This window comes from Gouania willdenowi, chromosome 15 (assembly GCF_900634775.1).
Source record: "Gouania willdenowi chromosome 15, fGouWil2.1, whole genome shotgun sequence".
NCBI lineage: Eukaryota > Metazoa > Chordata > Actinopteri > Blenniiformes > Gobiesocidae > Gouania > Gouania willdenowi.
Genome location: NC_041058.1, coordinates 24,999,730 through 25,012,718, shown reverse-complemented (window position 1 = coordinate 25,012,718; position 12,989 = coordinate 24,999,730). Strand labels below are relative to the sequence as shown.

Below are 12,989 nucleotides of genomic sequence, written 5' to 3'. Positions count from 1 at the left end.
TGTACATTCATTTGATGTTCACCAGTACATAAATTCATAAATACAATAAAAAATGTCAAAAGTAAATGGACCTTTTCTAATATACTTAGCAAACTGGTTTGTAGGGAGGAGGAGCTTTATTTCAAGGTTAAGTGTTTATGTTCACATGATTTAAAAATAACAATGATTTTTTTTAAAAATTTTATTTATTTATTTTTTTTAACTTGCCGTTGCAAAAATAAATCTAAAAACCAAAAAAGTTGGAAACTATTTTTTCACGTTATTTTATTTGGTGGAATTAGTGACCACTGGGAAGTATTTTTGAGCTTGATGAAAGAAATGTAACTCGGCTGATCTGGGGTCATAGTTGAGATTATATAAAATGATCTCTACTCCTGTCACTTATTGTGCACGTGTCAAGGTCGGGGGGCCAAATATGGCCTTTTATCCAAATTGGCCTGCAGAGGAAAGTAAAAGTGGCTGAGAAAATGGTAAATTACCAAATAATTTAGTTGTTGGTGTAAAATATCTGGTACGTTTCCATGGTTGCTTAACCTCTAGACTTTGGATATTTAAAAAAATAAACTTTTCATAGAAATTATTTCTTGAAATTAAGCAGAATTTGGGAGTAATTTGAAATCACTATTATATCAAAACAAATATTGGTTTCATTGCAAAATAATACTGAAAAAAAAAATTTCAACAGATTTATTTGGAAGTAGAACTAAAACCTCATTTTTAAAGAAATCCTACTCAATCCTCTAAATATTTGACAAGATATCCCCAGATGTAATACACATAGTCCGTACCTGTCACCTAATGGTTGGATATTGTCGGTGCCTTATATACTACATACTAGGGTGCATCAAACCCTGCAATCTGTCCTTAGTCTAATAATGTTGCAATGAATAAAATAGGGAGCCTTGCCAAATAATTGGTAAATCAGTTTATATTTATGTGGTCGTCATCAAGGTTGACATTTTTACATATGCCCCATTATCAGTGATTTTTATATTTAATAAAGCATTTGGGTAATTTTTTTTTTTTTTTTTGCTGGAATAAATTATATATTTTGCTTTGGATAATGAAGCTTAATAAGGCATTGACACAATTAGCATGATTTTTGTTTTCTTATGTTCTTCAGGAAAACAAAATAATGCATATTTTTTCCTGTTTGTTATTGTTTTGTGTTTTCACTGGCTTGGTAGACCCCATATACAATGATAGAATTGGCTAATATTTTGCCTGTTTTTTTTTTTTTTTAAATTTTTTTTGTATTGAACACATTTAGATTGGGGACAGAAATCTGTCCCCAACATTTATATCATTTATACATGGAAATGTAAAGTAGCACTAGTGTGGAAATGGTTCCATTCCCCACCTCTGTGGTCTCCTTGAGATCAAATTTGTTCGTATTTGGCCCCTGAACTAAAATAAATTTGACACCCCTGCTATAGTGTGAACACAAACATACCACCATTCATCCACAGGCATTTTAGACTCCAATCAATTTCCCATGTTTTGGACTGTGGGAAACACACACACACAGGAACATCTTCCAAAATTCAGCAAAAACCCTTACTTCAGTAAATGTTATTCTATCACAATGAACATTTGTTCCAGGAAACATTTCCGAGCCAATCACAGAGAATCCATCGGTCTGTCACTTCCTTCAGCAGCCGCTAGAGGTCAGTAAAATATTACCAAAAGGATCGAAAATCCACGACAAATTCACGAGTTGGGAGGGTTTAAACTCAGGCTGACATAAACAAGCACTCAGTGTTAAAAACAGAAAGCAGCTGGTGGACCTGTGGACGCTTTTAATACAGACACACGTCCGCGTAAATTAAACTGAAGTCAATGTGAACTTAGAAATAAATCAGTCTGTGCAACAAGCAAAAGGGAAACTGGTTATTATTATTATTATTATTATTATTATTATTATTATTATTATTATTATAAGTAATAATAGAGATTATTATTATTAGTAATAACTAATAACTTATGCTCATTGCTTGTTACATTTAAATTCATTAAAAATATACCACATTCTTGATGACTTGACGTGGCTAATGGCATCAATAAAATAAAAAAAAACATAGCCTAATATGTTATAATATAATAGACGGCTAATTCTTATATTAAACTGTTTTTTTTTTGTTTTTTTTAATTCTACAGAGAAATACCGAAATAAAAACTTTTGTCATAATAATAATAATAATAATAATAATAATAATAATAATAATAATAATAATAATAATAATAATAATAATAATAAAGAACAAGAAAACTACTTCAGCTATAAAGGAAGAGATTACCAGTAAAACTAAAAATCTGGTATTTTCACGTTCCATGGCTGCATCAATAAATTCCTCTATAAACTGTAACCCTGCACAGGGATGTGATGTGACTGCATGTGGCTCCTCTGTCGGAGGCCCCCTGTGCGCGCACTGTGCGGGTAACCTCATGCACTGAAGTGTCCAATAAAAACCACTGAATCTATACAATATGTGTATGGGAAATAATTCTGAACAAAAAACAAAACAAAACTAAATTATCCCACAAAAACTGAAAAATGTGGAAAAAACAGGAATACACCAGGCACACATTAATGTGATATTATGGTGTGCGTAAAGTGATATTATGGTGTGCGTAAAGTGATATTATGGTGTGCGTAAAGTGACATTATTGTGTGCGTAAAGTGACATTTTGGTGTGCGTAAAGTGACATTTTGGTGTGCGTAAAGTGATAGTATGGTGTGCGTAAAGTGACATCATGGTGTGCGTAAAGTGACATTGGTGTGTGTAAAGACTCCAAAACGCTGATTTCATGTTTGCGCAACAATATTGTGCTTAATTAAAAGTAATTTGCTGCTATAGAACACACACACACACACACACACACACACACACACACACACACACACACACACACACACACACACACACACACACACACACACACACACCGCGTGTGTGCGTGTGTGTGTGAGAGAGAGAGTGTGTTTGAGTCCGCCTCTCCCCTTATTCCCTCCATTGACGCACTTTTTAAGCGTCTTGCTCTCCACCAGCTTTAGCAGCAGCAGCTTTAGCAGCAGCAGCAGCGGCGGCCAATCACATCACCATGTGCCATTCCACTCTTCAGAGGAAGCTGTTTGTGGAGCTCCAGCGCTAATTAAGGCTCATGAACTAACAAACCTGCCCGCGCCAATAACCCCGCCAACCCGCCGAGGAAAGCGATCACATCCATGGATTAGTCCGGGAGTAGCAGAGACACTTTTTTTTAAATTACCCACTTTTTTTTGGGTGACAGCGCTGCACTAACTTTTGGCTGTGGACTATTTTTTATTTTTTAGAAAAGAGCACGCGACGACTTTGACCTTAAACTGGGGGAATCTGGACTATATCTGACCATGTTTCAACCCACACCCAAGAGGTGTTTTACGATAGAGTCTTTAGTGGCGAAGGATAATCCGGTACCGGTGTCCCGCTCCGAGGAGCCCATCAGGCCAGCCGCTCTCAGCTATGCAAACTCGGGCCAGATGAACCCGTTTCTCAACGGCTTCCACTCCGGCGGCAGGGGTGTCTACTCTAACCCGGACTTGGTGTTCGCTGAGGCGGTCTCTCATCAGCAGAACTCCGCCGTCCCCGTGCACCCGGTGGCCCCTCCGCACGCGCTAGCCGCTCACCCGCTTTCTTCTTCTCACGGTCCTCACCCGCTTTTTGCCAGCCAGCAAAGAGACCCGTCGTCGTTCTACCCCTGGTTATTACACAGATATAGGTACTTGGGACACAGATTTCAAGGTAAGTTCCATGGCAGCCATTACGCACAGGGGTTTTCATTATGGACAGAAAAAAACAAAACAAAGCTAAATAAACGCATTTAAATTCCAAACCCAAACTATTATTTCAATAAATATTTCACTTTGATGTTCAAGGGAATTATTTTTACTTTAATTCAAATAATGAAATAATTTGAAAGCCTTGAAGTATTTAGTTTCTAACAAGCTTGTAGACCGTTAAGCTGTGGCCTACCGGTATAAGCCTAAATAATAAGCGTTATTTGTAGCTATAAATATTTTTATAACTTTCTAGAAATTGTATTTTTAATCACAAAAATGCAATTTTCCGCTGTGCTAATATGCAAAGCTTATTTAGAGACTCAAACCTAAATTATAATTGAAATGTTTTTTTGTTGTTTATTTCGATTCTGCTTTTAGTAGTTTTTTTTTTTTTTCTGGCCTTGAAACTTTTTTAAAAGAATGAAAAAAAATGTTTCAATTCGTGTAATGTCAGTTCAAATAATGAAATGGTTAAAAACGTTATTCATAATTAAGTTTATGACATTTTAGGGGATAAATTAAAATAGTTAGATATAGTTATTATTAGATGATTATTTTAAGGTCAATCATTTTCTTTGTTTTATTCCCATTTTAATTCGGAGACACTGAAAATAACAAATAATAAAAAGGAAAAAATTAATTATATTTTTGCAATGATTTTGATGATGGCCTCTTCAGACTGTTTTTTTTTTTTTTTTTTTTTTAATTCTCGGCCTCAGCAGACTGTGTTTTTAATCGTTGTGCTCAGGCCTCTTTGTTTCTCAGGTGTGTGTGTGTGTGTGTGTGTGTGTGTGTGTGTGTGTGTGTGTGTGTGTGTGTGTGTGTGTGTGTGTGTGTGTGTGTGTGTGTGTGTGTGTGTGTGTGTAAAGGCCTGACAGGTGATATATCATTTAAATACTGAGGATATCCATGTTCTGTCCGTTTTGCAGGTAATGAAACGAGTCCAGAGAGTTTCCTTTTGCACAACGCGCTGGCCAGAAAGCCCAAACGGATCCGGACAGCCTTCTCCCCCTCGCAGCTCCTGCGGCTTGAGCACGCCTTTGAGAAAAACCATTACGTGGTGGGAGCCGAGAGGAAACAGCTCGCACACAGCCTTAGCCTCACAGAAACTCAGGTGAGGAAGTTTTTACCTGAACTCCACCTGCGCTTTTCTGACTCCACTGGTGTTGGGTTTTTATCTTTAAGTCTTTCATTAATGGCCATATTTAGTTTCACATGTGGGTGCTGATATTATTACATGTAGGGTACAGTTTTCCCCTCCCTCAGTCCTGTCTTTGTTTTGTGCCACCGTGCGTATTTACGCACCGTATAACTGCGCTATAATTCGAAATAAGCAGCCTTTAAATACTTCACACTGTGCTCAATGGCAGAGGCTTAAGGTTGGATCAAATCCACACTCATTGTACAGGCCTAACCTCGTTTCAGGAGGGGTTGAATTACTTTGTTTTCAGGAAGGGGGGGGGATGTGCTTTTTAAACCAGGGGCTAAATTAACCAGTTAACAATTTTATGGGACAGGCAGCACAAAGGCAGGAGGGGGGGTTCCCCGAATCCTATATTTAAAGGTGCCGTTTGAGCCCATCGGCCGCTGTCTTTTGTCCGCTGCCTCCTTTGGAGCAGCTAAAGGGAGAAATGAACCATCACCTACTTCAATTAGCGCACTGAAGGCTTATTAAACGCACCTCAGTCGCTGTTTAGGAGCTGAAAGGAGCGACAAAGCAAGGGCTGATCATTTATTATCGACAGCAGCACCGATTATACCGAGCGACGATATAGGCTACAGATATGTCAGATATGTGACACATGCTTTATTTCTGTAACACACACGTTGTCAGAAAATCTCACCATAAATAAATAAATAAATAAATAACAGACGTGACGCTCGATTAATGAAGTGTTGACTTAAAAATAAAAATACAAATTGTGCAAATTTATTTTTGTTGATTATTATTATTATTATTATTATTATTATTATTATTATTATTATTATTATTATTATTATTATTCAGAATATACATTCCATAACCAACACTTTACTTTATATTGACTTTTTAATTGTCTTAACCCTACTAAATTAAAGCTTGTGATTTATTGTGTTATTCTTAAAAGTTGCAAAATTAGTGCATTATTGTTATTTTAATTTTCATTTGATTATGGGACAAATTGTGAGCGCTGAACCTTTTTTGCACCCTTTGTCCCACTGACCACCTGCTGTCCCATGCAGTGTGTTTTGTACTGTGGTAAATGTACTGGTTTTTTTCTGGTGATACTGATACCAGTCTTTTCTTCATCTCACTCAGGTCAAAGTGTGGTTTCAGAACCGGAGGACGAAGTTTAAGCGACAGAAGCTGGAGGAGGAGGGCTCGGAGTCTCAGCAGAAGAAGAAAGGATCGCATCACATAAACCGGTGGAGACTTGCGACGAAACAGTCGAGTCCGGAGGAAATTGACGTCACGTCGGACGATTAAAAAATAAAAGCGCAACGCGGAGACAAAGACTATATTTGAGCGTCTGGATGAAGGAGGACGTGGAGAGGCCGTGAGGGTACAACAAAGCCAATGTCACATTTCACATCTCTGAAGATCGGCAGCTGTGGGTGAGAGAAACCCGACTGGACCTGCTGTCTGTGTGTCTGTCAGAGGTCCGTCAGTCCAAAAAAAAAAAAAAAAAAAAAAAAAAAAAAACCTCCAGGAAAATGAGGCTGACACAAGCTCAGTCCGCTTAGCTGAACCCCTCCACCCACCACCAAATTCACATTGGACGTTTTGCACTTCGACATTTTTCTTTCTTTCTTTTTAAAACTAAAAACACAACTTTCCTCTCCAAATACCAAAAAAACACCAAACTGCTTTTGTAAAACTTGAAATGCATGATATAGTTTTTGGGTAGCTGTTTTTTTTTTTTTTTTTTTAATTTAATTTGACTATTTTTCCACAAACCAAGAAGAAGAAGAAAGAAAGAAAGAAAGAAAGAAAGAAAGAAAGAAAAAACACATCAATTTCGTTTTTCTCTCTAGTTTCCACCCTAGAGATGTCGTACTTTTTTCTTTTTTAAGTTTTTTTTTTTTTTTTTTTTTTTTTTTTTTTTTACAGATTGTGCAGTCTTTAATTCATGATTCTCGTGTAAAAGTGATCGTGACGACATTTGAAGTAGCAGTGCTGCGTTATAGTGTTTTTAAAAAAAGAAGAGAAAAAAAATGGAAACAAAAGTTGCATTATTTGGATGGCTGAAAAACCAACATTTTTAAAAATCTGAATTACATCCAGGGGGGGCATGGTGTCATCAGGGCTGAGTCCCCTTAACCCAGAAAGCTTTACCTAATTGTGTCGCTGTACTCAACACTGAACGTTTCCACGAAGGACTAAAAAAAAAAAAAAAAAAAAAAAAAAAAAAAAAACCAGAGAAAAAGCACTGAGCGTATTCCATGTACAGAAATGCTAAAACTATTGTTTCTGCTCGACCTTCTTTTACAGAATGTAAATAATTTTTTGTGTTTGTGTTAAGTTTGCTACAATTTTAACACAAAGTATACTTCCAAGAAGTATGTATTTGTCAATATTTTGTCAATAAAGTTTTATCACGATGTTGCGCGCTGTAGTGCAGGGTTTTAATTGCAAAATGGAGACCTTTGGGTATGTGCGATCCTGTTCTGTGCTGTTTATGTGGAAGGTTTTGGACTTTAATGTGACAGAGAGAGGTTTTACGCATGGAGGAGAGCGCAGGGCATGCGCACCGCAGCGTGTCATGTGTCGTCCTCCCAGTCTCAGGCTGCACTGGCTTTATTGGTCCGGGGCTGCAGCAGCAGCCTCTGCTACAAAGAGTCCCCACAAGCTTTTGTGAAAGTGCAAATCAGTCTGGGCAATTATCATGCGAGTAATATGAGGGAGGGGGGGAAAGGGGATGCATTGCCCAGTGGTCCACTTTAATCTCTTAATCCACGGATCCAAGGGGTTTGGTTGGACATAATTTAGTACAATCTGACTACCCCTCGCGTTGCGATAAGAGAAGGTTGCAATGTGCTGCAAAATGGGATCTTTGTTTCATATCTTGTCTTGTGGGCTCCATCTTTGCTGCAAGCTGCTGCTTTGGACTGAGGGAAAGAAGTCTATTTACTCATTTCAAACAAACAAATACACAAATGAAAAATAACAATAGTAATAATCAGACAAAATAAAAAGGCAAGAGTTCTTTTAAAAATAAATGTATATTTATTTATTTTAAATCCTCTTTGTGTGAGCCAGGTGCGTGTTTAATTGTTTCCTAAAGTACAGAAAGCAGTTTTCCAGGTTTAGGTTGGAGGGCATGTCATATAGGGAATTCCTAATCGGTCCATAGATTATAACAGCAATAAAAATCTTTAGAGAATACTATTAGCTTTGAAAAAGAAGAAAAAAAAAAAAAACCTAAAAGCTTTATTACAAACCCAGCTTTGAAATAGGGGGGATTAGAGGAATGAAAGGGTCCCACAATAGTTAGAAGAAAAGGTTTCATGCTAATGAGGTTAATGCCCTTTGTATCTCCGGACTCCACAACTTCATTACTCCCTATCTCGGGCAACACGGAGCGGCTCAGAGCTTCACAATCCACTCGAGCTTTTCCCCACCCTGCCTATAAAGAAGGATTTGATAGCAGTCCTGTTCAAACTAGATAATTATATCTTTTCAAGTTGGAATTAAGATAAAGAAAGTGCAGTGGAGGCGGTGAGCCTTGATCCGCTGCAAACAAATTTGGCGCACGAACCCCCCCTGTTTGCTCCCCCAGCCCCTGTTTTTCAGTGTGTGCCATTGTGGACAAAACTCATTTAACACAGTTGATTTTGGTGACACTTTTAGACTTCATTTTTATTTATTTTATCTAATTAAATTAAAGTTAATTTAATTTAATTCAGTGCTTGTAAGGCATTCAACACACGCTCTGAAAACAATGTATTAGTATTTAGATTTTATTCGTTTGCCTTAAATTTTGCACTGAAAAACCGTTTAGTGAAATTGTATGATTTAATTTTAATATGCTCCTTATTGATAATTATAGGACACGCATTTTAAATAAATGGATATTGTGTTTTTTTATTTTATTTTATTTGTTTTACATTCTTTAACAGTTTAATGCACAGTTTAATGCAGAGGTACCATGAATATATATGTGCACTTCAAACATTTTGAGGCCCGCACGTGTCGAATCCTCACACGGTGCGTTCAAGGACCTGCCGCGGGCCCTTTCGGTGACCCGCTGATCTGAACCCATGGGCCCCAGGCACAAACTGTGGCCTTGTAAAAAAAAAACAAAAAAAACTTACTCTGTCCACTTTACACGAACAATTGAAGTATCCACCTTAACATTCCTCACATACCGTTTTTCACACATTGTTCGATACATTAAACATTTATTGTACGAGGTGAAATGATTATCCGTCACTGAAAAGAGTAGTGAGTCCTATCAAATGACCCCACTGACCCAAAACCTCTAATCTGCCATTAGTCGCTATAATTACGTCCGCTGACACCACTAATGTGAATAGTAGCAGAGGGAGGGATGAGGTGGACATGGGTTTCTGTTTAAAGCACAAAGTCAATAATTGATCGAGCTGCTGTTTCCTAAGTTAGGAGAAGTGGCTTAAGTAAAGTGTGTGTGTGTGTGTGTGTGTGTGTGTGTGTGTGTGTGTGTGTGTGTGTGTGGTGGCAGTGCCCCCCCACCCACAGGCCGGGACACCAAAGCCACCCCAGGCCTAATTTGATCTGCCCTGTTTCCCAAATTGCCTCTGAAATTGATCCTTGAAACGAGAGAATGAAGCCTTCACAATTCCCTTGGCCTCGACATAAGGTGCAGCGATAAATATACAAACACTAATGAGCAATTACCATCCAATCACACTTCAAATAGATTACACAATAATAAATTAAACATCTCAGCCTTGGATTCGGTTTCTGTCTTCAATATTAATAACGATGAGGACGGTTTGCAGCCTTGATGCTCTGATGATTGTGTTTCCCAAACGCAGCATATTATTGCAATCAGCCGCCGGGTACACACACACACACACACACACACACACACACACACACACACACACACACACACACACACACACACACACACACACACACACACACACACACACACACACACACACACACACACACACACACACACACACACCCCCACCGGGCCGTGAACGCAACACGACAAAATCCTCTAAATTAATCCGTTTGAGGCTTTATTTTAAAAACTTCTTAGGTTAAATACTTATTCATTTTTTAGGTGTTCGTTATATATATATATATACACACACACACACACACACACACAGTATTATATATACACAGTACACTGTAGTAATGGGGTGTATTTTTCAGTTGTGAATTAATGTTTTAAAAAAAACAAACAAAAAAAATAAATAAAGCGCAAACCATACTCATTTTATTTGCATACAAATACATATATTTAAAATATTTTAGTAGAGGTATACTGAGTATAATAGATTTTTTTTTGCTAGCTTCTTGTAATAAACGTTAAAAAATTTTATGATTTTTTTTTTAAGCAATTGAAGACAACACACAATTTAAAAAATAAACTCAAAAACTTTGGATATTTTTTTTGAAGGAATTATTTGGTTTAAAAAAAAAGTATATACATTTCCGATTTGTTTATTTACAGATAACTGTGCATATATTTAACCCAAAACTATCAGCAACAATTACAATTATTGTAAAAATAATGTCAATTATGGTAAATGGGAGTTTTACAAGCTTGTCTTAAAGGCCACTCGGCCTATACGCTGACCGAACCAATCCCTCTAATGTGTGTCAAACTCAAGGCCCGGGGCCCAAATCTGGTCTGCTCGAGAAAGTAATGTTAAAAAGAAAAAAACAAAAACATAAAACATTTTGTAAATTACCAACTAATTCATTTGTAGATATCTCAGCCTTTCCAAATACTAAAATTCAATTATTTGCAGAGTGTTTTCCAGTTCTTATATCACACAACGGTCGTCATTTTTAATCATAATTTTTTTAAAATCTTGCAGAATTTTCTCAAATTATTCCACAAAATGTCCATAAATGACCAAAATCAGGTATATTTAAGTGAAGATCCTACAGGGATATACTCGAATACTTTATCATTTATATATCGTGAAAGTGCAAACCAAGGCATTAATAATGTTGAATATGCATTTTTTCCCACAAAAAACACATTTTGTGGCCCACTTATATGCTCAAATTGGTCCATATTTGGCCCCTGAACTAAAATGAGTTTGACACCCCTGCTCTAGCTAATACAAATAGTCTAAATTGGTCAAACCCAAAGATTATGACAAACAGAAAAAAAGGTAACCATTACAACACCAAACTCTCTGCTTTTATAATTTTGCTTTGAAAATATTGAAAACCAGGCCAGATTGCGGTACAGGCAGACTGAAGGCATGGCAATAAAGTGTGATGTTAATGGATGAAGGGGCCACATTACAAGCAGCTCTGACAGAACCAGGGTTCACACAGCACAGGATTGGCTCACCACCGCGTGGACATCATATGATCAAGACATGTCACAGACCTACAAGTGACAAATGACTGGCCCACAATGAAATATTCATCCTGCTCCTCCATTTAGAAACACTAAACTTTTCCACCTGCACATGCAGATGCCCCCCCCCCCCTTTTTTTACCTCATGCCCTCTCCTATCCCATAATCCCTCATCCCCAGTGTTTACACACCTTATGCATCTTAGTCTTTGGAAGCTTTAGCAAGTCCATCACATTTAGGGACTTTTCCTCCTTTTACTTACATTGGCTGCAGTCGTAAACAGCAATTTCCAGTGCATTATTGTTCCTTATATGAGTTGCTGGGATCCCACTCACTCCCAGCATTTCTTTTCTATCATGGAGGCAATTTAAGCTGCAATTTGACATGGTTTCATTTGCATATAAGTGTTTCCCTCAAATCCAGCAGCTCAGGAGAGAGCAATTGTCGACCTCCCATCGTCTGAAGTTTCAAGCTCCAAACATTTTATAGGTTGTAGTATCTGCAGCCATCGTTCCTCTCCCAGCAACACTAATGTGTAACACATGGCGGACTGTACACCTGATAAAATACCTCAGGGCTCCCTGCAGCAGTTTGAAAATCTTCAATTCTCTCCCTAAATAAAACAAACAAAGCGCTCACTAAATATATCACATGTGCCTGTTGAACTTATTTTGTCTGTTGACCTGCTGCATGTGTTCCCCCCCCATATCATCATCAGCACTGGTCTGTATCATGACACAACGTGCAGATACTTCTGACGGTTTTCCACATTTTAAACCTCCTGCTTTAGAGCAGTTGGATGGATTTACAGCACGTGTCAAACTCAAGGCCTGGGGGCAAAATCCGGCCGTTTAAAGCATCCTAATCGGCCCGCAGGACAAAATATAAAATGACTGCGAAAACTTGACTCTTCGTGTAAATTACTAAATAATTTAGTTGTGGATGTATCAGTAAGGGTGCAAAGTGGTGTAACATATCTGCAAGTTTCCACGGGAAGTCAAATCGGGGAATTTTGGCAATATTAAAAAAATAGAAAATTTCCATGCAAAATTTTTTATTGAAATTAAGCAAAAATTTGGAGTAATTTAAAATTGTTGTATCATATCCAAACATAGATATTGGCATTCATGCAAAAATAATACACTTTAAATGAAACATGCATTTCAACCAATTCATTTCGAAGTAGAACTTATTCAAGTGGCGTTTCATTGAATTTGTCACAAATTCAGTGAAACTCTCCAATATTTGCAGGGTTTTTAAGTGTTTCCATGCTTTTACAACATTATGGGAGTAATTTTTTACTCTCAAACTGTTGAAAGAAACCTAATTTTTTCCAAAATTCTGCTCAATCCTAAAATTATTTGACAATATTTTCCTCAAATTAAATAAATATAGTCACTACCTGTCACCTATTGCTTGGATATTGTAGGTGCCTGATATACTCTACTGTTTTTAATTCATTTATATATGGAAATTCCACGGAGCACTAATGTTGAAATTGTTTGATTCCCAACCTCTGCGGCCCATTTTAGATCAAAGTTGTCCATATTTGGCCCCTCAAATAAAATGAGTTTGACTTTAGATCTAAGGCTTTTTTGTCAAGGCTTTCCATTCATTTATTTTCATATTTATTGGCTGCATTTGAGAAG

At 37.3% G+C, this 12,989-nt stretch overlaps 1 protein-coding gene across 1 annotated transcript; it reads left to right on the top strand.

Moving 5' to 3' along the window:
• The first annotated feature begins 3,046 nt into the window (after positions 1-3,046).
• On the top strand, positions 3,047-6,503 carry emx2 (empty spiracles homeobox 2). Its single transcript, XM_028468179.1, has 3 exons — positions 3,047-3,782; positions 4,750-4,934; positions 6,120-6,503. The coding sequence occupies exons 1-3, from the start codon at positions 3,392-3,394 to the stop codon at positions 6,285-6,287; spliced, it is 744 nt and encodes a 247-aa protein (XP_028323980.1). The 5' UTR covers positions 3,047-3,391; the 3' UTR covers positions 6,288-6,503.
• The last annotated feature ends 6,486 nt before the right edge of the window (positions 6,504-12,989 follow it).

Coding starts and splice junctions, on each gene's coding strand:
- emx2 (XM_028468179.1), top strand. CDS start 3,392: ATGTTTCAACCCACACCCAAGAGGTGTTTTACGATAGAGTCTTTAGTG. Junction 3,783..4,749: donor CTTGGGACACAGATTTCAAG/GTAAGTTCCATG, acceptor TCCGTTTTGCAG/GTAATGAAACGAGTCCAGAG. Junction 4,935..6,119: donor TTAGCCTCACAGAAACTCAG/GTGAGGAAGTTT, acceptor CATCTCACTCAG/GTCAAAGTGTGGTTTCAGAA.